The sequence below is a fragment of the Manis pentadactyla genome, chromosome X, assembly GCF_030020395.1.
Source record: "Manis pentadactyla isolate mManPen7 chromosome X, mManPen7.hap1, whole genome shotgun sequence".
NCBI classification, from domain to species: domain Eukaryota; kingdom Metazoa; phylum Chordata; class Mammalia; order Pholidota; family Manidae; genus Manis; species Manis pentadactyla.
Genome location: NC_080038.1, coordinates 96,349,657 through 96,371,496, shown reverse-complemented (window position 1 = coordinate 96,371,496; position 21,840 = coordinate 96,349,657). Strand labels below are relative to the sequence as shown.

Here is a 21,840-nt window from a genome sequence, read left to right as displayed (position 1 = left end):
TTCTGGTAACTAGTTAGAGATGGTGGAAAAAACAACATTGGAGAGTCAGTTTTTGTTCCATACTGTTTAAGTAACAGGAATACTGGTCTGGTAGACAGGTTACAAATAACCAGTGGAAGAGCTCCTTCAAAACCAGTTAACTCTGTATGTTCAAATTACAAGTGTCCTGATTGCTGGTTTGGTTTCTCAGGTACATTAATAGCTCATAGGTATAACCCTAGATAGGAGATTTCAGTCACTGGAAACTATATCCTCACTGGAGTTTGGCTTTTAAACCAGTCTCCTGTAAATCTGCTTAATGTAAGTTAGTTCCTCAGAGTCTAAATCATATCTGTGGGAACTGGAAGTCTACTTCTCAGTTTCACAGTCTGGACTATGGGGACTTCACCAAAATTCATCAATTCACTTTTTTCTCTGATTTGTTTTTATTATAAATGTAATGCCTGTCCATTCTAGAAGAATTGGAAAGTACAGAAATGGAAAAGAAGCCAACAAATTAATCACCCCCAAGCCCAGAATCAAGAGGCAACCACTCTAAACAGCAAATTGCCTCCCAATGCATTTTTTCTTTACATACTTAATGCACAATTGTTTATCCTGACTTTTTCACTTGAGATTGCCTTTTACACATATTTCCATGTCATTACAAACTTTTCAAAGACACAATTTTAAGTTAAATTTTTATTGAAGTATAAATAACATGCATACAGAAAAGTACACATATCAAAATACAGTGTGATAGATTTTCCCCAAATGAACAGCACCCAGGTGAAGAAATAGAATATTATTAGCACCTCAGAAGCCCCTTTATGCCCCTCTGCCAGCCACTCCCCACACCCTAAAGGTAATGCCATTCTGAATTCTAACATCATACCATGTGTGTAATTTTTAGTGGCTCTGCAATATTGTATGCACAGACCATACTTTATGTAACTGTTCCTTGTTTTTCTAATGTTGGACCTTGAAGATGCATTTTTATTGTTTATCCTTGAGACCCTTTGGACATATCTTTGCTCACATATCTACTTCTTTAGAAGAGATTCCTGGAAGTGGAATTTCTAAGGCAAATGGTATGAAGTTTTTAAAGGCTCTTGTTTCTAATTGCTTTCCAGGAAGGCTGTATCAATTTACAATCCTGCCAACAATGTGTGAGAGCATCTGCTTCACTGTCCATGGTGTACTTGAAGGAATATCAGTTAACTTTTAATCTTCACCAGTTTGATAGGTAAAATAATATTCTCCACTTGATATACTTTGCATGTTCTGTCATTACTAGTGAGGTAGAAGAAAGCAATTTTTGAGCAATTATATCCCTTTTCCTGTGCATTAGCTCTCCTTGCCTTTGCCAAGGTCTCTACTAGGATCATTGTGCTTTTCTTACAAATTTACATAAGCTCTTTCTGCAATAAAGATAATGACCCTTGCCATTCTTGCATATCTCTTCTCTTTGTTGTTTATGATTTAATTTAATTATAATTGTGTCATGTAGAAGTTCTCAAGGTTCATGTAGTAAAATCTACCTGTGTAGCATTTTTTTTTCCCTACCGGTTTTCATTTTATAAAGTTCTGCTATACCCAAATTTCAGATGCATAATCATCTATAATTTATTTCAGAGTTTTTGTGATTTGTTTTTTTTTGACCTTCAACTCAACTGGAATTTCAGTTGATACATGGTAGTAGGACTCAAATTTTAATGGGTGTTGCCTGGGGTACATATTAAAAACCCAGATATTTCTGAGCCCTACCCTCTGGAGATTTTGATTCTGGAACTCTGGAGTGGGGCTCGGGAACCTGCATTTGTTACAGTCACCCCAGCTGATTACCTTGCATATAGGTTTCTGTCTCCATTTTGAGGAATTCTTGCAGAATGCATTGTAGCCTGCCTTAGTACAGAGACTTAACATCTCCCAATTAGATAACTGCAGCCAACTCCCTCAGCTTCCAGGTCACTACACCCTAACATCCATCCCACACACAGCATTTGGAGTTCTCTTGCATAAACATTTCATTAAAAACTCTTCATTAGCTACCTGTTGTTAAGGGAACTAGATCAAACCCCTCATCCCAGCACTCCAGGCCCTTCATAAATTACACCCCCTCACCACCTACTGATCTAATCAGCTGGATTTCTAATGACTTTAACTCTCCCATCTAGCTGGGCTTGCCTCCTCATGGGCCTTGGACACATATGGCTTATTCCTGTTTTCATGCTGCAGCCCACACCTCCTCTCAAGTTATTTAAATCCTATGCATTCAACTCAATTCTCAAATACTCTTGCTTCCCTGACTACCAAGAGGGTCTGCTGCTTTCCTAGAATTACCAAAGCCCATTGTTGTGTATTCTCACATTGTGAGTCTTGTCTTCCTGTCAGGTCATACGGTCATACAATCTTGAGGGTGTGGTCTACCTGTCTGTCCCTCATAGCGTCTAATGCAGTCCTAGGTGCAAGGAAAGCACGTCTGAAGAAGGTGATTAATGTGATTCAAATACTTGTTATTTCTGAAAGATAATGATGTAGCCTTAGAAATCTTTTCCTTGAACCAAAATGAGAATGTCTGACAAATTTCTAGAGACTTCACTTTGTTGTGATTTGGTTTGCTGATAACGAAGTTAAGCAAAGGTTATCTTGGTTTCAGCTCTTATTTAACAATATTGCTTATCATCCATGACATGTCCATTTATTGACTTTCAAGTTGAAGAATCTAACCTTTTCTATAATATAGGATATTTCTTTCCCCTCTTATGAATGTAATGATTTCTTTTTTATAGAAGAACACACTTTATCAGACTAAATAAATACAAAATAGTTAATGGCTAAATAATTACATTATAGCTTCCTTAATCTCTTTCCCTCTTTACCCCTCAGGGTTCTGCCTTCTCAAATGACAGTCCTGCTTTAAATGACTTTGCTTGGATGCTCAGAACAGATAGAGTGGGGGTGGGGGTGGGGGCGAGTGAAGATATGACCTTTCTCTTTCAGTAGACAAGGTGGGATTCAGTTCAATTCATTAAATATTTATTGAGCTCCTATTGGGCACCTAGATCAATGCTAGGCACAACAAAGAAGGCCAAGATGAGACAAGATAAAGGAGCAGAAAGGCATGGGAAGGAGAAGAAAGGGGAAGAAGAGGCAAGGAAAGGAGTAGGGTTGGCTATCCATACGAAGAGGGGACTTAAAGTTAAGAGAAAGGGAGCAAAGAACCAAAGGTGTATTCTCTGGCCTGGTCTCACTTGACTGTTTTCTGCTAGCCTTGATGCTTGAAGCAGTGGTTTGAGCTTAAATTTTGCTTTAAGAGCCATAGTTAGGAAAGCCATAAGTTGAATCAAGTATTTACCTGTTCAAGCCTTTAAATGGGAAGTAAAATATTTTTTTTAAAAAAAGTATAAAGGTATATATATGCACATGTGTGCATGTATGTGTATACACACGCAGTATATGAAATTATTTTTTAGTATTAGCTAACATTTATTTAATGAGTGCTCACTCTGTTCTAAGCACTTTGCATGTATTAACTTACTGAATCTTTAGCACAATCCTGTGAGGTAGGTGCAATTATTACAGACATATTTTTCAGATGAGGAAGCTGAGGCACTGAGCAATTAAGTAACTTGCCCAAGGTCACACAGCTTATAGGCGGCCGACCTGGGCTTCAAATCTTGATTTGGCTGACTTAACGTTTGCTGTTATTTGAGGTACTGGGCCATTTAATTTACTGCTCCGCTCACTAAAGCTAATGCATTGCCTTGCACATAATAGGCATGTTATTTGACTACTGAAATGTTGACTTAAAATGCTTCCCATTGAAGCCCAGTTACTATTAAGCATAAAAATTGTGTTGTAGAATGTAGATTCACTTTGCTGTAATTTTTAATTCTACTAAAACAATTTTTTATATCGCTCATGTGCATCCTTCAGTGTTCTCTTACTCATTTGGTTGGGCTCGTGAGGTCTCTCAAAATTACAGAAATCATTTAATATAGTCCAGAAGCTGGTACATGAACTAGTGGTATTTAGCCTCCTTCTGAATTTTATAGTTGAAGTTCTTTCCCTGAGGTTTTAGGATTTAGTCGCCTTGCGTGGGACCCACGTAGGTAACCAAGTTCCCTTCATCATAACAATACCTTTCCGATGCAACAGAAAATGGAGAACAATGCCTGAAAAACCCTATGACCCTGAATAGGGCTGACTTTAACAAAAGGTTGCGATTTGAGGAAACCACCCTGACCATCCTCTCCAACTTTCCACCCTGCTAAGCATCTGATGACTGCAATACTACCATTAGGAAACTCTTTCGGTTGAAAAAGTTAAACCGCAAGCACCCCTGAGATGGGTAGCACCAACAATACAGTAGTTCGAATTCCTTTGTGATTTTTGAGGTTTATCCAGATCCACCAGCGGGCCAGTGCACTGTGCACGCAGAGGGAGGGGTCGTGGAGAGGGAAAGGGAGGGGAGAGGAAGGGAGGCGACGGGAGAGGAGTTTGGGGAAGGAAGGTTCCTGGCAATAGGGCATTGAGTGCTTCTGAGGAAGGTTCCTAAGGCAAAGTAGGGAGAGGGGTACCCCTAGACGAGCTTCCCAGGCCGGCCGGCCTTGCCGGGGAGGAGCCCTGCGTCCAGTCGCGTCATCCCCGGGCTGGCTGCGTGTGCGTCGCGTATCGAGACTTCTTGCGCACCAGGAAGTGACTCCCCGCAGCAGCGATCCAGGCCATTCTCTGGTCCTTTCGTTTGCGCCACAGGTTTGTAAAAGGATTTTTTGGTTACAGAAGTAAGACGGGTACGTGGAGAGCCCAGAAAATCCGATTTAATCCTTACTGTACTTCGTACTGCCCGCGGGGCAGAGAACTGAGAGGGCAGGCGGGGGTGGGGACGGGGACGGGGACGGTACTGACGCTGGCTGCTCAAGGTCGCGCCCAGCCCTGCGTCTGCCTGTGCTAACTGCCCCGCTCCCGGGTTTCCGTCTCCCCTCGTTCTGCGGCCCGCGCAAGTTCAGTGGTAGGCTTTTCTACTTTCTCCTCCTTGTTAATCCTTCCTACCGACCCGGTGGGCAGGACTCGGCCAAAGAAGAGGGGTTTGGCGGGGCGGGTAAAAGGGTCTGACGGGGAAGGAAAGTCCTGACTGCTTGTGGGCTGCAGTCGGTACGCAGCACTAACACCGCCCCCTCGCGCCCGCCGCCAGCGCTCGCGTGGTTTAGCAGAGAACTATGTCTAGGGCCGGCCAACTGAAGGAACGGTGAACCGACGGTGTAAGGAGGACCCTTGTCTGTGGGTGAACATTGAAGCTCTCTGAGGATTTCAGACAGGTTAGCTATTCCAGCCCTAGAGAATTGGTCTGCCTTTCCATCTGGCCGCTCTGGATCCTGAGTACTTGTCCGATTAATTCCTGAGGCGAAAATACAGCAGTTGTCACACACTTTTTTTTTAACCCAAGCATTTATTTAGAACAGGAAAAAATGTTAAAAAGAAAATAGGCTTTTCTGTGAACAAACGCACTCTCTGACGTCAAGAAACAAAGGAACATAACTCTGACTGGTGTTGCTGTGCTTCCTTAAAAAAATATATTTCAGTACAGAAATTACTAAATATGATGAAAGACCCTTTACAAGGAGAGATGGCCAGTTGACACCCTGATATAGTAGGGTCTGATTTTAGGCCATTTCTGATCATTTGGAGGAAGACACCTAGGTGGACAAGGGTCCCCCTGCTGAGGTACAGGACAAGTAGAGCACAGTCACGGTGGTAGTCACCAGTGAGAAGACCCACACACCCACAAAAATGTCTAAATGTTGTGGGGCAAGGATAGCTGACTTCAAATTCCTCAGCCCCCCTGTTCCTTCTCTGCTAATCCCCAAACGGGCCTGCAGCTTCTTTCTCTGCCAGCTGGAGGAAGAGGGACCCTCTCCTGGACCAGCACCACTCCTTTCCCCTATAGTGTGAGCCTCCTCAGACTCCCCACCCCTACAGAAAACCATGCCTTATTCTTTGTCTCCTGCCTCTTCTCTCATTTCTTCTCTCTGGCTTTTGTTTCTGTTCTTATCAAATACATACATTTGTCTTACCTTGGAAAAATGTCTATCACAGGTCACACACTTTTGATAGTATTAACAGGTGCTCCATGGCAGACCTTAAGCTCACCACACTCCAACAGGAACTAATGCAGAAGGTTAGGAAAGTGTGTGTGTGTGTGTGTTTAACTTTCCCACATAATAAACACTCACATTATTACATCTTGCCAGTTTTGCAGGTTGGACATGTTCAGGCACAAAGAAGTCAATGTCATGCTTCGAATCAGAGGCTAAGGAAGGGAAGTAACACACGTTGACCACCTGCTGTGTTAGTCACAGTCCTGAACACTTCATATATATGAGCTCGTTTATTTCTTAACACAACCCTGAAAGGTAGGTGTTGCCAGTCCTATTTTTATAGACTGTGACACTGAGACTCATAATGCTTAGGTAACTTGCCCAAAGTCACAGAACTAGTGAGAAGCAGAGCTGGGATTAGAACATGGCTCCAAAGCCCATGTTCTTAAAGACTAGACTCTTCCTGGGCTGGGTGCTCTCAGTAACACCTCAACTCTGGGCCAGCTTAAATGTATTCTGTTAGAAATTTAAAATCCCCCCCAAAAATGCTTCCATGCTGTGACAGTTCCTTTCTTCAGTACTTTGTAAACAGAAAATGGGGTATGAGCTAAATATTACAGTCAGCATCCTGTAAGTTACCTAGTGATCATTGCGTACTAATTTCACAGTAATAGAGGGCGCCATGGAAGAATCTATGTTAATAAATCTATCACATACATTGGACTTTTCAGTATATATCATTCTAAATTAAGGTATGACTTAACATGGGGATGAAATCCAAGGTAGAGGGCAAGGGCAAAATGTAATTTCACAGCAGATCAGTAAGGTGTCCAGCCCAGTCCATTCATGGGTCCTAGATACTCAAAGTTTAAGTTACACAGCAGTGAGCAGGCACGGTAAGGTAAATAGGCAACAACACAGTCTTGTGTTGGAGGAACAGGGATTCCTTCCTCTTTCCAAAATGAGGCTTTCCACTTGCTATAACTCTTCCAGCTTTTGCCTTAATAGCTACTCCCACTATGCCGTAACCCTGCTTCTCTCCTTCAGTATTGCCACCCCTGCTCAGTCCCATACACTCTAAGCACTCTGACAGGATTAACACACACAGATTTTGTCAGGCACTGAATGCTCTGCTCAGAGCTTTACAAAATCATCTCTTCAATCTTCTGCTAAGTGCTTTTTATTAATCATCCTTTATTTAACTGTTATAACCACTGTATGAGGTAGGTACTATTATGTTCATTTTACAGATGAAAGAAAGGAAGGTCAGAGGGAATGATTAACTTTCCAGATGTCATCTAGCTAGTAAGTGGTGGAGCCTGGGGACCGCTCAGATCTGCCCTGACTGTATGGTCTGCACTCCTAAGTTCTCAAACCTTCATTTGTCCCTTCTGACTGCCACTAACAATTTTACCTTATTTCTCTTCTTTGGCCTCAGACTTACTGGAGGTGTCTGTGCCTACCTGAAAGGTATCTTCCTTGGCCTCCAAGCTCTGCACTGTCCTGGTTCTCCTGGGTCACCAGCGTCCATTCTTGCTCTCCAAAAACTGCCTTTCTCCTAGGTATAGTCATTGGCCCTTTGCTTATCTCTTTAATGAAAGCTCTTTTTATTTTTAATCTTATAGCTTGTACTTTTAGAGACACTTAACCAAATCTCTAGCCCAGACTTCTCTCCTGACTTGTAGTATTGCTTCTCAACTTGTTAGAGATTTCCATTTGGATATTTACCTACCATTTCAAACACCTGCCTCAGACATGAATTTGCTTTTTGTTAACCTAGTTCATCTTTATTTCTCTATATAAAGCCACCATCAACTCACTGTTGCCTTAACAATAAAATCCATATTTTATTCAGGCATTAAAGTTCTTGCAGATCTCAACTTTGATGTAACTTTTCAGCTTTATTTCCTGTATTCCCTAAGGTCAAGTACCGTGTAAGCCAGACCAGCCTAGCCACTGTCTTCCAAACATCTAATTCACCTCCCTGCCATCCTTTAAGATCCAGTGCAGAGCCTACCTCTTCTGGGAAGCCTTTCCTGAGCATTCATCAGGAACCAAGAATAAGGTGTTTTTTATTATCTTTTCCTGTGTTGGCACTTGATCTCTTCAATTAGATTGTAACCTTTGTAACCCCTCCGCTATCTTGTGTGGCACAGTGTCTTTTACATTTATTAAATTTACATTACTAAACATTAGTTGATTGATTGTTTTTGGAGTGGGAAGGTAGAATATGGAGAGGGACTGGCCACATATGTGTATCCAGAGAGTTGAACTCTTTCTTGGAGGACAAAGAATGTATTTTCTCCATCTTTATATTTTGGGAGCCTAAGCCAGTGCCTAGCATGCAGCAGTTCAGTTCTGCTCAGCAGGCCTGCTTTTCCCGAGCATTGACTCTGTGCCAGTCACTGTGCTAGGTTCTGGGCTTCTGTAAGGGTTGGTAAATGCATGAAGGGGTTTGATAAGTGTACCTCTGCTCCCCGATTTCTGTATGTCCACCTTTCATACAGGTGAATTTCAGTGTTTCTGTGATTGGCAGATATTAGGAGAAGAGTCCTAATGCACAGCTTGAGATGCTTCCTCTCCGAGGTGGGTCTCATCTCCAAACCAGGACTGCTCCCCTGGAGTGCCAGAAAACCTACAGGTCAGTCACAGCTCTTTTTGGACTCATCATATAAGGGAAACTTCATCCACATGCTATCCAAGACGTGTCAAAGAGGACAGAAGAGTCCGAAGAAACCATGCCATATTGCATCACTAGATGGTTCCTGGCAGGAAAGGTAAGGCCCAGGCTGATGTCCATTCTCCTTAGTGAGTCTGAATCTGCATCTACTGAATTCTATATTCCTGTTGTAATTAATGTGGCATTACAAGGGTTCAAGGGGGCACCATGAGGCAGGACACCCAGGGCAAACTTGAAGACATCTGAGGAATGTTGGTGGAAATGCTTCTGGATCATAGATAGTATTCTCTTTGCCTTTAAGTGTGTTTTCCTCAGAAAGGATATAGTAAGCTGGGACCTTGTCTCTAAAAAGGTCTGGGGCGGGCATGCTGAAAACCAGGGACCCAGAGAGAGAATAGATGGATTAGAAATGAACAGCCCCGTTGCAGCTATGCAAACACAAATATACCTCATTTTATGGAACAAGTACATTTTGTAAGTCAAATTATATTTTAAAAGCATTGGGAAGGTGAGCTGTTTAAAAGAACCCAATGGTGAAGCTTTTTGTGATATGATTAATTATCTCCTGATAACTCTGGATTTTTCTTATATTAGGTTTGCCCATCTGTTCTGCTTTGTTAAATAGTGCCAAAATGGACTCTTCTCCCAGACTCTTATCTCCCCAGGGGCATGATAAGTAAAATGCCAGAGAAAATGGTGGCAGGAGCACTAATGTGTAGTAGGTACTCAGTACATATTTATGTGATGAATGAAGTGCCTGAATTACTGTATTCAAGGTTGGCTGATGTTGTGACGCCACTCTGGAGACTGAGCTATGAAGAACAGCTCAAGGTTGGTACGCAACTTGTCTTCACTCCCATTCCATTAGGTGAATGGTGCTAGACTTGTAGGAAGCTTGACTAGACAGTCCTATCCAGATGCCCCAACAGGTCTTTAAACTCAGTACGTTAATGCTGAAATTTTAACTTTAGGCTGGTTATGTATTCAAAACTCTAGAGCCATATATTCAAGGGCCTATTTCCTTTCTTACTTGTGTTTTTTTGTTGTTGTTCTTAGAGCTCTCTGTGTGTGAGTAGCAAGTGTTCTTCCTGCTTCATATAGAGCTGCACTTTTCAGCACGGTGGCCACAGCTGCATGTGGCTATTTACATTTAAATATAGTCACTTATGCTCTAAAGCTTGCTTTGAAAAAGGAAATTTGTTCCAAGGGATTGATATATTAGGGAATAACTTGAACATAATGCTTCACATTTGCTTAGGAGTGATTTCCTCTGCAAGAAACACTAGGTGAAAGAAGGAACCTGTGCCCAGCTAGACTGAGCTGCACAGAGATGCACACACCTCAAATACCTGCCAGCTCCCTCAGTCCCCCGAGGGTATTATGAGCCACACCCACTCACATCTGCTTTTACACCTTTCTGTGCTACTCACATAGCCCTCGTTTCACCACTTCATGATAACTCACAGGTGGACAGCCACTCCACAGGCAGGTACCTATATTTATTCATTTATTCACTGAATGTGTGTAAAACGGTACTATACTTTATATGAGGTTTCTGTTTTGTCTGTGTGTTACCGATGAAGTTTGGGACTCTGTGTGCCCAACCCCATTTTTCCCGTGAGCCCTGTGAGTTCTTGGGTCAATTCTGCATAGTACAGTGTACGAATGCTCATGTCATGGTCTAGCAGAGCTGACTGTGTAAGTTAATTCAAGGTACATAAAATTAGAAATTCAGTTCCTCAGTCACACAAGCCATATTTCAAGTGCTCAGTAGCCACAGGTGGCTAGTGGCCATCATATTACATAGAACATAGTATCACCATAGAATATTTCTGTTACCACAGCAGGATCTCCAGACAGCGCTGACACAGCTTGAGTGTTCAGTCTGAGAGGGCAGATAAAATTATGAGCCTACCCAAAAGCTCACTCTTGACCTTTCCCCAATACTTTATAAGGGCTCTTGCTCTTCCATCATTCTGGGTTCCTTGTCTGCTGAAATCATAACCCAAGAATCTGTGGGGCAACCTTCTCTTATCCTGTTTGTTTTCTATTCTTTGAGGTGATGCTGTAAAAGCTCTTTTGTTTCATTACTTTTATTCTTTTGCAGGTGAAATTTGAAGCTCAGAAGAAAATTTTACAGAAACTAGAGTCTTACCTCCACATGCTCTATGGGGTCAATGCAACAACAGCTACCTCCAGCTCTGAGGGGCTCTGTTGTCTCCTCCATCCTATTATACCCTCTGTAAGCCCCCACTTCCCTATCTTTGCTAAGTCCCCTTAATAGCTAATAGTATCAGCCAGCACTTACTGCATACTTGCTGGGGACCAAGCCCTCTGTTAAGTGATTAGCATGAATCATTGTCTCATTTACTGCTTACAGTCACCCTGAGGGGTATCATTTTACAGATGGAGACATTGAGGCTCAGGGATATTGATTAATTTACCCAAGGACACACATCTAGAAAGTGCAGGAGTTGAGATTCACACTCAAGCCTATATGATACAAAGCCCACTTTCTCAACCACTACACTACTACCTCAGAAAGAATCCAGACTTTGGAAACCTTCTAATGAAGCCTCAGATAGGCAGAACTTAATTTATGGCAGAGGTTGGCAAACTATGGCCCGTAGGTCTTATCTGTCCTGCCACTTGCTTTTGTAAATAAAGTTTTATTTGAACACAAACTCACTTGTTTATGGATTGTTTATGGCTGCTTTCACATTACAGTGGCCGAGTTGAGTAGCTGTGGCAGTGACCATCTGGTCTGTAAAGCCTAACGTGATTTACTAGCTGGCCCTTTACTGAGAAAGTTTTCTGACTCCTGCTTTGTGGCAAGATTGGACCTCCTCCACTATGAAGTATCTGTGGAGTGTCTGGATCTTCTCAGCCATGGACTTCCACATATGTCTTACCCTCCAAGCAAGCATTATATATTTGTCCTTATTCAGAGAACATTCTTACATTCCCTTCTTTGTTGTGGTTCTTGGTTTCATTTGACCTCTTGTCCCTCTCCTGTCTTGTCTTCTCCAGCCTGTTATCCATGGCTACCGAAATAAGTCCACCTTCTCAGTGAACCGAGGTCCAGATGGCAACCCAAAGACTGTGGGGCACTACCTGGGAGCTTGGAGAGGTCAGTTGAAGACTGTGACTAGTAGAAATAACAAACGAAGGACTGAGAGGAAGGGAAGGGCACAGAGAACAGTGTCAGTGGGAGTGGAGAGGAGTGAAAAATACAGTGGCCTTAAAGGAGGAGGTTGAATTGGAAGTCTTTGACGCAGAACATGACCACAGGGTTAATTGTGGGTACTCTCTGGTGGCTAGTCATTGTAACATAGCTCTAGCAATCACAACACTCAGCCTTTCTTTCTTTCAAATGCCTGGGCCTCTGCAGTAAGCACTTAGGAAATGTTAATGTTGTTGCTGCTCTTCTCTCATCATCATCGTTACTGTCATCATCATTTCATACAACTTTCTATACTGGGAGCAGTCTCCCTTGTTAGAGTTGCCTTTTCTGTTTCACATCCCCATATCCCTGAAAGCTAGAGCTTTCTGTGATAAATCTACCTTAAAAGAATTGGTAGGTGAGGCAAGTGTTGGTGAGGGAAATCATAGTGGCATATTTCTGAGACTTAATTGCAGAATATCCATTCCTGAACTTCCCATTTGCCCATTTTCAATAAATCCACTTGAAACACCATCATTTTATATTTGTCACACTGTTTAATATCCATATGCCTTACACTACAGTTCATTAGGGCTGGCACTTGCCCCCCCCTCCCGCCCCCCATGTACTGTAGTAAATGAGTATCAATATCAGTGTTCTATTATTCTGTAACAGAAAAACAAAACCCATTACATTTTATTTCTCTCTTAAAATCTGAACAGAAAGCAGACATTGTCTGTTGTCCATTTGTGGCATGAGAGAAATACTGTGGACTAGCTCCATTAAGAATAAGCTTATTAATTAATGGCTGGACCAGGAGACAGGTTTTCTCTGAAAAATGGCCTTGAGCTTGAATTAGGTACTTTGCTTCTTCATATTTGCATATGCCTCTTTGAAGGAGGGAATTTGACTTGCCAGACATGTTTTTCTAAATAATCTTTTAGGAAGAAATCCACATAAATCAAATTCTTTTTCTTTCCACAGACAAGAACATTGTCTGTGTACGCTCTAAACATCTGAAAAACATCCCTGAGAAACACAATCAAGTGGCCCAGGTAATAAGGAACAAAGGCTGGCTGAAGATGACCTGGGGCATTGCGGTCTAACAGCAGCATCCCTGACATTTTAATAATAGAGCATTTATAGTGCTATAGGGGAGGAGGAGCTTTGCTGTGCAAGCGTGCCACTTAACGGAGAGCATTGCTAGGTTTTCGTTTCAGGGAGGGTGGAGAGGAGGAAAGAGAACTGTATCCATTGCTGCAAATGTCAGGCATCCAAGGAATTGAATAGAAGGGAAGTTTGAGGAAAGGGGTACTGATGAGGCAGAATAGCAAGTGGCAAGTGTCTGGAATATTTGGAAGGCAGTGTTTTTGACAGAATTGCAAAATATGAGAGATGTAGGTGGTAGGGCATCTGCATCATCAGATTGGTCTCAGAGACATTTTAATAACCTCCTGCTTCATGCAACATTATGTATTGAGGGCTCGCCATGTGTCGGCCACTGTGGTAGGTGTTACAGATCCAATGGTGACTCAAGCAGACATAGTGCCTACCCTCGTGGAGCTTAAAGCACAAGCCCGAGTCATGAAAACTGCACAGGACTCTCCACTGACACTCTTGTTCCCTGTTAATTCTTACCAGCACCCACCTCCCTGATGATTCTCATTTCTGACACTTGGGTGGTACCTTCTGATAGGACACATCTTGACCTCCAAAATTTCCCTGCTAGGGCACAGCTCCCTTTGTAGGATTGTTCTCCAGAAATTTTCCTACATGGCTCTCATCAGCTTCCTTTCCCATTCTCTTTAGTAACTGTTCTAAACTGTTACTTCTCAGATTCCCTTCCTCATTACCTTTACCCTTTTAGCTGATGTCCATGCCTAATTCTTCCCTGGGAAATCAGGGCCATCAGATGACAACTCCCTTACCTTCTCCTAACATGTACCATTTTCACTGAAATCTTACCCATTCTTCCCTCCTGTCTCACTGAAAGAGGTGATTGGTTGTCCCCCACCCAAGGCTATTCTTCTTCCTATTGAAACACCATCTTGGACTCATCTCCTCCCTCCCCAGGATCCTTGTGTCCTTATTACACACCTTCTTTCTTCTGTTTCCTTACCTCTTTCCCCCTACATCTATCGATTCTTTTCTTTTAGTTCATAAACATTAAATACCCTCCATCTTCTAAAAAATTCTGATGGTTCTTGCTTCTGTCCCCAATATTCCATAGAAACCGATCTGGCCAAAGTCATTAGAGACCTCTGTTTTGTCAAACCCAATGAAAACTTTCTGCCCCTAAACTTAACTCAACTTATTTCTGCCTTTGGCACCACTTACTGTTCTTATTTCACACTCTGAAACACTGTCTTTGGTTTCTGTGATACCATTCTCTGATGATTTTCGTTCTTTCTTGCTGGCCACTTCTTAGTCTTTGCCATGGGATCTTTTTATCCTCTCCTTGCCCACTATAAGTGTTGGTGGCCCCCAGGACCCTGTCCTTGCCCTTCTTTTTGAGTATATTCATGGGAGATTGCACCCAACTATACTGATGACTGGAATGATCACCTGTAAATTAACAACTTCTAAACTTATATTTGCAGAGCCCTTTAAAGACCAAGCTTTCTTAGCCTCCACACTATAGACATTTTGGGCTGGACTCTTTTTTGTTGTAGGGGTCTGCTAGGTACATTGTACGATGTTCATCAGCATCCCTGGCCTGTACCCACTAGATACCATTAGTTGTCACAACCAAAAATGCCTCCAGATATCGTTTGGGAGGCATAATCACCTCCAGTTAAGAACCACTGCCCTAAACTAAACTCATCCTCTTCCCTTTCCAAATGTGCTTTTTTTTTTGCCCCTTAGTAAATGGTAGCACCGTGTACTAGAAACGTGTCATCCTAGAATCCTCTGTCTTAATCCCCCCCTTCTCTGCCACATCTAATCAATCTCTAAGTCCTGTCAGTTTTCCTTTCTTAAAATATCTTGACTCCACCCTGTACTCTCTATTTCTACTGCCACCATCATCTCCACCACCATTCTAGTCCAAGCTACTATCTTCTTTTGCCTAGACTACTGCAGTAGCCTCCCAGTGGTCTCACTGGCTCCAGTCCCCTGCATTGGTGTGTTCTCCACACTGAGGCCAGAGCTGTCCTTAACATTCAAATAAGGTTATACCGCTGTCTTGCTTAAAATTATGCAGTGGTTGCCCAAAAGCTTTTAGAATAAAATTTAAATTCCTTACCTTTGCACTTAAGGGTCTTCCTAGTAAGATTCCCAGCCGCCTCTTCTGCTATATCCTCACATGTTTTCCTCTTTGCACTTTTATTGAACTAGAGTTACCCTGCCAGGCTATGTCATGCCTGTCTGAGGTAGCCCTCTCTCTAGAATGCCCTCAGTAGTGTTTTCCTGGATTCTGCTCCCACTTTAAGATTTATTTCCAGCACAAGGTCCTGTAGAAAATCTTATGTGACTCGGCAGTCTGATTAGGGCTTCCTGCCCTCTGCTGCTGTATTCCTTACTGCCTAGCTTCTGTTGTGGCACTTGTTACGCCATATTGCATTGTCCTTCATTGGTGCTTCCCCCACTAGACCACGGAGGTGGCAGCTGTGTGTCATTTAACTTTGAGGCCTAGCACTTACCAGATCCATACACATGTGGGTGCTCATCAAAAGTCTGGTGAATGAATACCTTTTTGCAATATTTACCCAAGTTTCTAGCCCTTTCAGCTTCTGTTGGGCAAATTTCTTCCCTCCACATCTGTCCAGACAAATTCCTCTTCTCTGCAAAATTTGTGCTAGGCCTAAGATCCGATCCAGTAGGTACAGCCAGATGCCTATTGTAGTAGTAATAGTACCAAAATGTAGTTGACCCTTGAACAAAACAAAGTCAGTAAAGAACAGGCAACAAGGTTTGAACTGAGTAGGCCCACTTAAATGAGGATTTTTTTCCATAAGTACAGTAGAGTACTATAAATGTATTTCCTCTTATGATTTTCTTAATATTGTCTTTTTTCTAGCTTAATTTATTGTAAGAATATAGTATATAATACATATGACATACAAAATATGTGTTAATCAACTGTTTATGTTATTGGTAAGGCTTCCAGTTAACAGCAGACTATTAGTAGTTAAATTTGGAGGAGTCAAAATTATACCCAGAGTTTTGACTATGCTGGGGATTGGTGCCCCTAACTACTGCTTTGTTCAAATGTCTGTTCTGTACACACGCACACACACAGCACTGGACTGTTCTCTGTTTTTTTTAAATACTTTCACATCCCTTTCCCTGTTACTGGTAGTGGCATTCCATTCCCTAGTGTCTGCCCAAATTTGAGGCTTAAATATTTACTCTTGAGGCTTGAGTCAAAATGTAAATTTTATGGGGGCTGTCAGCTAGAGCACCAAGACGTAAGAAGCAGTTATTAAGTAAAATGCTATCAAAGAAATGCAAGTACATAGTTTTAAAAGTCAAATAGTACTAATAGATTAGTAAGGAAAGGTGGTGCTCCTGTGTCCCACCCCTCCTTACTCTGGAGTCTTGCGCCCCAGAAACAACAGCATTATTCTTAACTATGTCTTCTGGTGCTCCATATTTCTAATTAGTACATTATTCTGATATATCTTGATTTATCCAATTTACATATTATATGTTGACTTCCGATTTCGACATAGAAGAATTTATCTATTTTTTGTTTCTCCTCCCAAACTACTCTTCCTCCTACATCTTTGTAGCATGGTTCTTGGTTGAATTAGTCTTTAGTGTTTATATTGTATGACTGTAGCTGTTCACTCAGGAGCAAATAGGTGTACAAAGATTTTATTTTATTTTCTTGTACAATTTTTCTTTTGTTTGGTACCATAGAAAATTACAAACATAGGAAAGTATAGAATGGTTTAATGAAATCCATGTGCCCATTACCGAGCTTCAACAACCACCAAATACATGTCCCATCTTATTTTATCTGTACTTGCACCCACTTTCCACCAACCCTTTTGGATTCATTTGAGGCAAATTACAGACATTATATCATATAAAATGTAAATAATTCAGTGTGACTTCTAAAAGAAAGGAGTTAATTTTTTTGCATAACATCACAGAATTATACCTGGAAATAAACATTTATACCCTAATATTATCAGATATCCAGTAAATGTTCAGATTTGACACTGATCTATCTCATAAATGGTTTGATTTGTATAGTTGGTATGTTCAAATCAGCATTCAAACAAGGCATACATATTGCACTGGATTAACATGGCTCTTCAGTTTTATTTTAATTTGTAAGTATGCTTCCCTTTTAATGTTTTTGTCCTTGCAACTTATTATTTTTTTATTCATTTTGTTATCATTAATCTATAATTACATGAAGACCATTATGTTTACTAGACTCCCCCTTTCACCAAGTCCCCCCCACAAACCCCATTACAGTCACTGTCCATCAGAGTAGTAGGATGCTGTAGAATCACTACTTGTCTTCTCTGTGTTGCACATCCCTCCCTATGCCCCACCCCACATAATGCATGCTAATCATAAGGCCCCCTTTCTTTTCCCCACCCTTATCTCTCCCTTCCCAACCATCCTCCCCAGTCCCTTTCCCTTTGGTAACTGTCAATCCATTCTTGGGTTCTGTGATTCTGCTGCTGTTTTGTTCCTTCAGTTTTTCTTTGTTCTTATACTCCACATATGAGTGAAATCATTTGGTACTTGTCTTTCTCTGCCTGGCTTATTTCACTGAGCATAATACCCTCTAGCTCCATCCATGTTGTTGTAAACGGTAGGATTTGTTTTCTTCTTATGGCTAAATAATGTTCCATTGTGTATATGTACCACCTCTTCTTTATCCATTCATCTACTGATGGACATGTAGGTTGCTTCCATTTCTTGGCTATTGTAAATAGTGCTGCGATAAACATAGGGGTGCATCTGTCTTTTTCAAACTTGGCTGCTGAATTCTTAGGGTAAATTCCTAGAAGTGGAATTCCTGGGTCAAATGATATTTCTATTTTGAGCATTTTGAGGAACCTCCATACTGCTTTCCACAATGGTTGAACTAATTTACATTCCCACCAGCAGTGTAGGAGGGTTCCCCTTTCTCCACAACCTCGCCAACATTTGTTGTTGTTTGTCTTTTGGATGGTGGCGATCCTTACTGGTGTGAGGTGATATGTCATTGTGGTTTTAATTTGCATTTCTCTGATGACTAGCGATGTGGAGCATCTTTGCATGTGTCTATTGGCCATCTGAATTTCTTCTTTGGAGAACTGTCTGTTCAGCTCCTCTGTCCATTTCTTATTTGGATTATTTGCTTTTTGTTTGTAGAGGTGTGTGAACTCTTTATATATTTTGGATGTCAACCCTTTATCGGATCTGTCATTTATGAATATATTCTCCCATACTGTAGGGTACCTTTTTGTTCTATTGATGGTGTCCTTTGCTGTACAGCTTTTCAGCTTGATATAGTCCCACTTATTCATTTTTGCTTTTGTTTTCCTTGCCCGGGGAGATATGTTCATGAAGAAGTCGCTAATGTTTATGTCCAAGAGATTTTTGCCTATTTTTTTTCTAAGAGTTTTATGGTTTCATGACTTACATTCAGGTCTTTGATCCATTTTGAATTTACTTTTGTGTATGGGGTTAGACAGTGATCCAGTTTCATTCTCTTACATGTAGCTGTCCAGTTATGCCAGCACCATCTGTTGAAGAGACTGTCATTTCCCCATTGTATATCCATGGCTTCTTTATCATATATTAATTGACCATATATGTTTGGGTTAATGTCTGGAGTCTGTTCTGTTCCACTGGTCTGCGGCTCTGTTCTTGTGCCAGTACCAAACTGTCTTGATTACTGTGGCTTTGTAGTAGAGCTTGAAGTTGGGGAGCAAGATCCCCCCCACTTTATTCTTCCTTCTCAGGATTGCTTTGGCTATTCAGGGTCTTTGGTGGTTCCATATGAATTTTTGAACTATTTGTCCCAGGTCGTTGAAGAATGCTGTTGGTAATTTGATAGGGATTGCATCGAATCTGTATATTGCTTTGGGTAGGATGGCCATTTTGACTATATTAATTCTTCCTATCCAAGAGCAAGGGATGAGTTTCCTTTTGTTAGTGTCCTCTTTAATTTCTCTTAAGAGTGTCTTAAAGTTTTCAGGGTATAGGTCTTTCACTTCTTTGATTAGGTTTATTCCTAGGTATTTTATTCTTTTTGATGCAATTGTGAATGGAGTGGTTTTCCTGATTTCTCTTTCTATTAGTTCATTGTTAGTGTATAGGAAAGCCACAGATTTCTGTGTGTTGATTTTGTGTCCTGCAACTTTGCTGAATTCCGATATTAGTTCTAGTAGTTTTGGAGTGGAATCCTTAGGGTATTTTATGTACAATATCATGTCATCTGCAAATAGTGACAGTTTGACTTCTTCTTTACCAATCTGGATTCCTTGTATTTCTTTGTTTTGTCTGATTGCCGTGGCTAGGACCTCCAGTACGATGTTAAGTAACAGTGGGGAGAGTGGGCATCCCTGTCTAGTTCCCGATCTCAGAGGAAAAGCTTTCAGCTTCTCACTGTTCAGTATGATGTTAGCTGTGGGTTTTTCATATATGGTTTTTATTATGTTGAGGTACTTGTCCTCTATACCCATTTTGCTGTGAGTTTTTATTGTAAATGGATGTTGAATTTTGTCGAATGCTTTTTCAGCATCTATGGAGATGATCATGTGATTTTTGTCCTTCTTTTTGTTTATGTGTTGGATTATGTTGATGGATTTTCAAATGTTGTACCATCCTTGCATCCCTGAGATGAATCCCACTTTTCATGGTGTATGATCCTCTTGATGTATTTTTGAATTCGGTTTGCTAATATTTTGTTGAGTATTTTTGCATGTATGTTAATCAGGGATATTGGTCTGTAATTTTCTTTTTTGGTGGGGTCTTTGCCTGGTTTTGGTGTTAGGGTGATGTTGGCTTCATAGAATGAGTTTGGGAGTATTCCCGCCTCTTCTATTTTTTGGAAAACTTTAAGGAGAATGGGTATTATGGCTTCTCTGTATGTCAGAAAAATTCCGAGGTAAATCCATCTGGCCTGGGGTTTTGTTCTTGGGTAGTTTTTTGATTACTACTTCAATTTCTAAGCTCGTAATTGGTTTGTTTAACTTTTGTGTTTCTTCCTCAGTCAGTCTTGGAAGGTTGTATTTTTCTAGAAAGTTGTCCATTTCTCCTAGGTTTTCCAGCTTGTTAGCATATAGGTTTTCATAGTAGTCTTTAATAATTCTTTGTATTTCTGTGGAGTCTGTCATGATTTTTCATTCTCGTTTCTCATTCTGTTGATGTGTGTTGATTCTCTTTTTCTCTTAATAAGTTTGGCTAGAGACTTACCTATTTTGTTTATTTTCTCAAAGAACTAGCTCTTGGTTTCATTGATTTTTGCTATTGTTTTTTTCTTCTCAATTTTGTTTATTGCTTCTCCTATGTTTATTATGTCCCTCCTTTTGCAGACTTTAGGCCTCATTTGTTCTTCTTTTTCCAGTTTCGATAATTGTGATGTTAGACTATTCATCTGGGATTGTTCTTTCTTCTTTAAGTGTGCCTGGATCGCTATATACTTTCCTCTTAAGACTGCTTTCGCTGCTTCACCCAGAAGTTGGGGCTTTGTGTTGTTGTTGTCATTTGTTTCCATATATTGCTTGATCTCTATTTTAATTTGTTCGTTGATCCATCGATTATTTAGGAGTATGTTGTTAAGCCTCCATGTGTTTGTGAGCCTTTTTGTTTTCTTTGTACAATTTATTTCTAGTTTTATACTTTTGTGGTCGGAAAAGTTGGTTGGTAGAATTTCAATCTTTTGGAATTTAGGGAGGCTTTTTTTTTTGGCCTAGTATGTGATCTATTCTGGAGAATGTTCCATGTGCACTTGAGAAGAATGTGTATCCTGTTGCTTTTGGATGTAGAGTTGTATAGACGTCTATTACGTCCGTCTGTTCTGGTGTGTTGTTCAGTGCCTCCGTGTCCTTACTTATTTTCTGTCCAGTGGATCTATCCTTTGGAGTGAGTGGTGTGTTGACGTCTCCTAAAATGAATGCATTGCATTCTATTTCCTCCTTTAGTTCTGTTAGTATTTGTTTCACGTATGCTGGTGCTCCTGTGTTGGGTGCATATATATTTATAATGGTTATATCCTCTTGTTGGACTGAGCCTTTTATCATTATGTAGTGTCCTTCTTTATCTCTTGTTACGTTCTTTGTTTTGAAGTCTATTTTGTCTGATACTAGTATTGCAACACCTGCTTTTTTCTCCCTGTTGTTTGCATGAAATACCTTTTTCCATCCATTGACTTTTTAGTCTGTGCATGTCTTTGGGTTTGAGGTGATTTTCTTTTAAGCAGCATATAGATGGGTCTTGCTTTTTTATCCATTCTATTACTCTGTGTCTTTTGATTGGTGCTTTCAGTCCATTTACATTTAGCATGACTATTGAAAGATATGTAATTATTGCCATTGCAGGCTTTAGATTTGTGTTTACCAAAGTTTCAAGGTTAGCTTCTTTAGTATCTTACTGTCTAACTTAACTCGCTTATTGAGCTGTTATAAACACTGTCTGGTGACTCTTTATTTCTCTCCCTTCTTATTCCTCCTCCATTCTTTATATGTTGGTTGTTTTATTCTGTGCTCTTTTGTGTTTCCTTTAACTGCTTTTGTGGGTAGTTGATTTTATTTTTTGCCTTTAATTAGTATTTGGTTGGTATGATTTCTTTGCTGTGATTTTGTTTTCTCTGGTGACATCTATTTAGTCTTAGGAGTGCTCTCATCTAGAACAGTCCCTCTAAAATACCCTGTAGAGGTGGTTTGTGGGAGGCAAATTCCCTCAAATTTTGCTTGTCTGGGAATTTTTAAATCCCTCCTTCATATTTAAATGATAATCGTGCT

General features: G+C 40.8%; 1 protein-coding gene across 1 annotated transcript in view; it reads left to right on the top strand.

Annotated features, from left to right (window-relative positions):
- Positions 1–4,309: 4,309 nt before the first annotated feature.
- Positions 4,310–21,840, top strand: part of TRMT2B (tRNA methyltransferase 2 homolog B) — a 107,175-nt gene continuing 89,644 nt past the window's right edge. Inside the window, exons 1-10 of the mRNA XM_057495918.1 lie at positions 4,310–4,737; positions 6,234–6,395; positions 7,331–7,385; positions 7,519–7,642; positions 8,003–8,145; positions 8,588–8,857; positions 9,537–9,591; positions 10,868–11,002; positions 11,791–11,890; positions 12,908–12,978. Coding sequence (XP_057351901.1) covers positions 8,637–8,857; positions 9,537–9,591; positions 10,868–11,002; positions 11,791–11,890; positions 12,908–12,978 — 582 coding nt within the window. The 5' untranslated portion in view covers positions 4,310–4,737; positions 6,234–6,395; positions 7,331–7,385; ... (1 more) ...; positions 8,003–8,145; positions 8,588–8,636. The remainder of the gene's footprint in view (positions 4,738–6,233; positions 6,396–7,330; positions 7,386–7,518; positions 7,643–8,002; positions 8,146–8,587; positions 8,858–9,536; positions 9,592–10,867; positions 11,003–11,790; positions 11,891–12,907; positions 12,979–21,840) is intronic.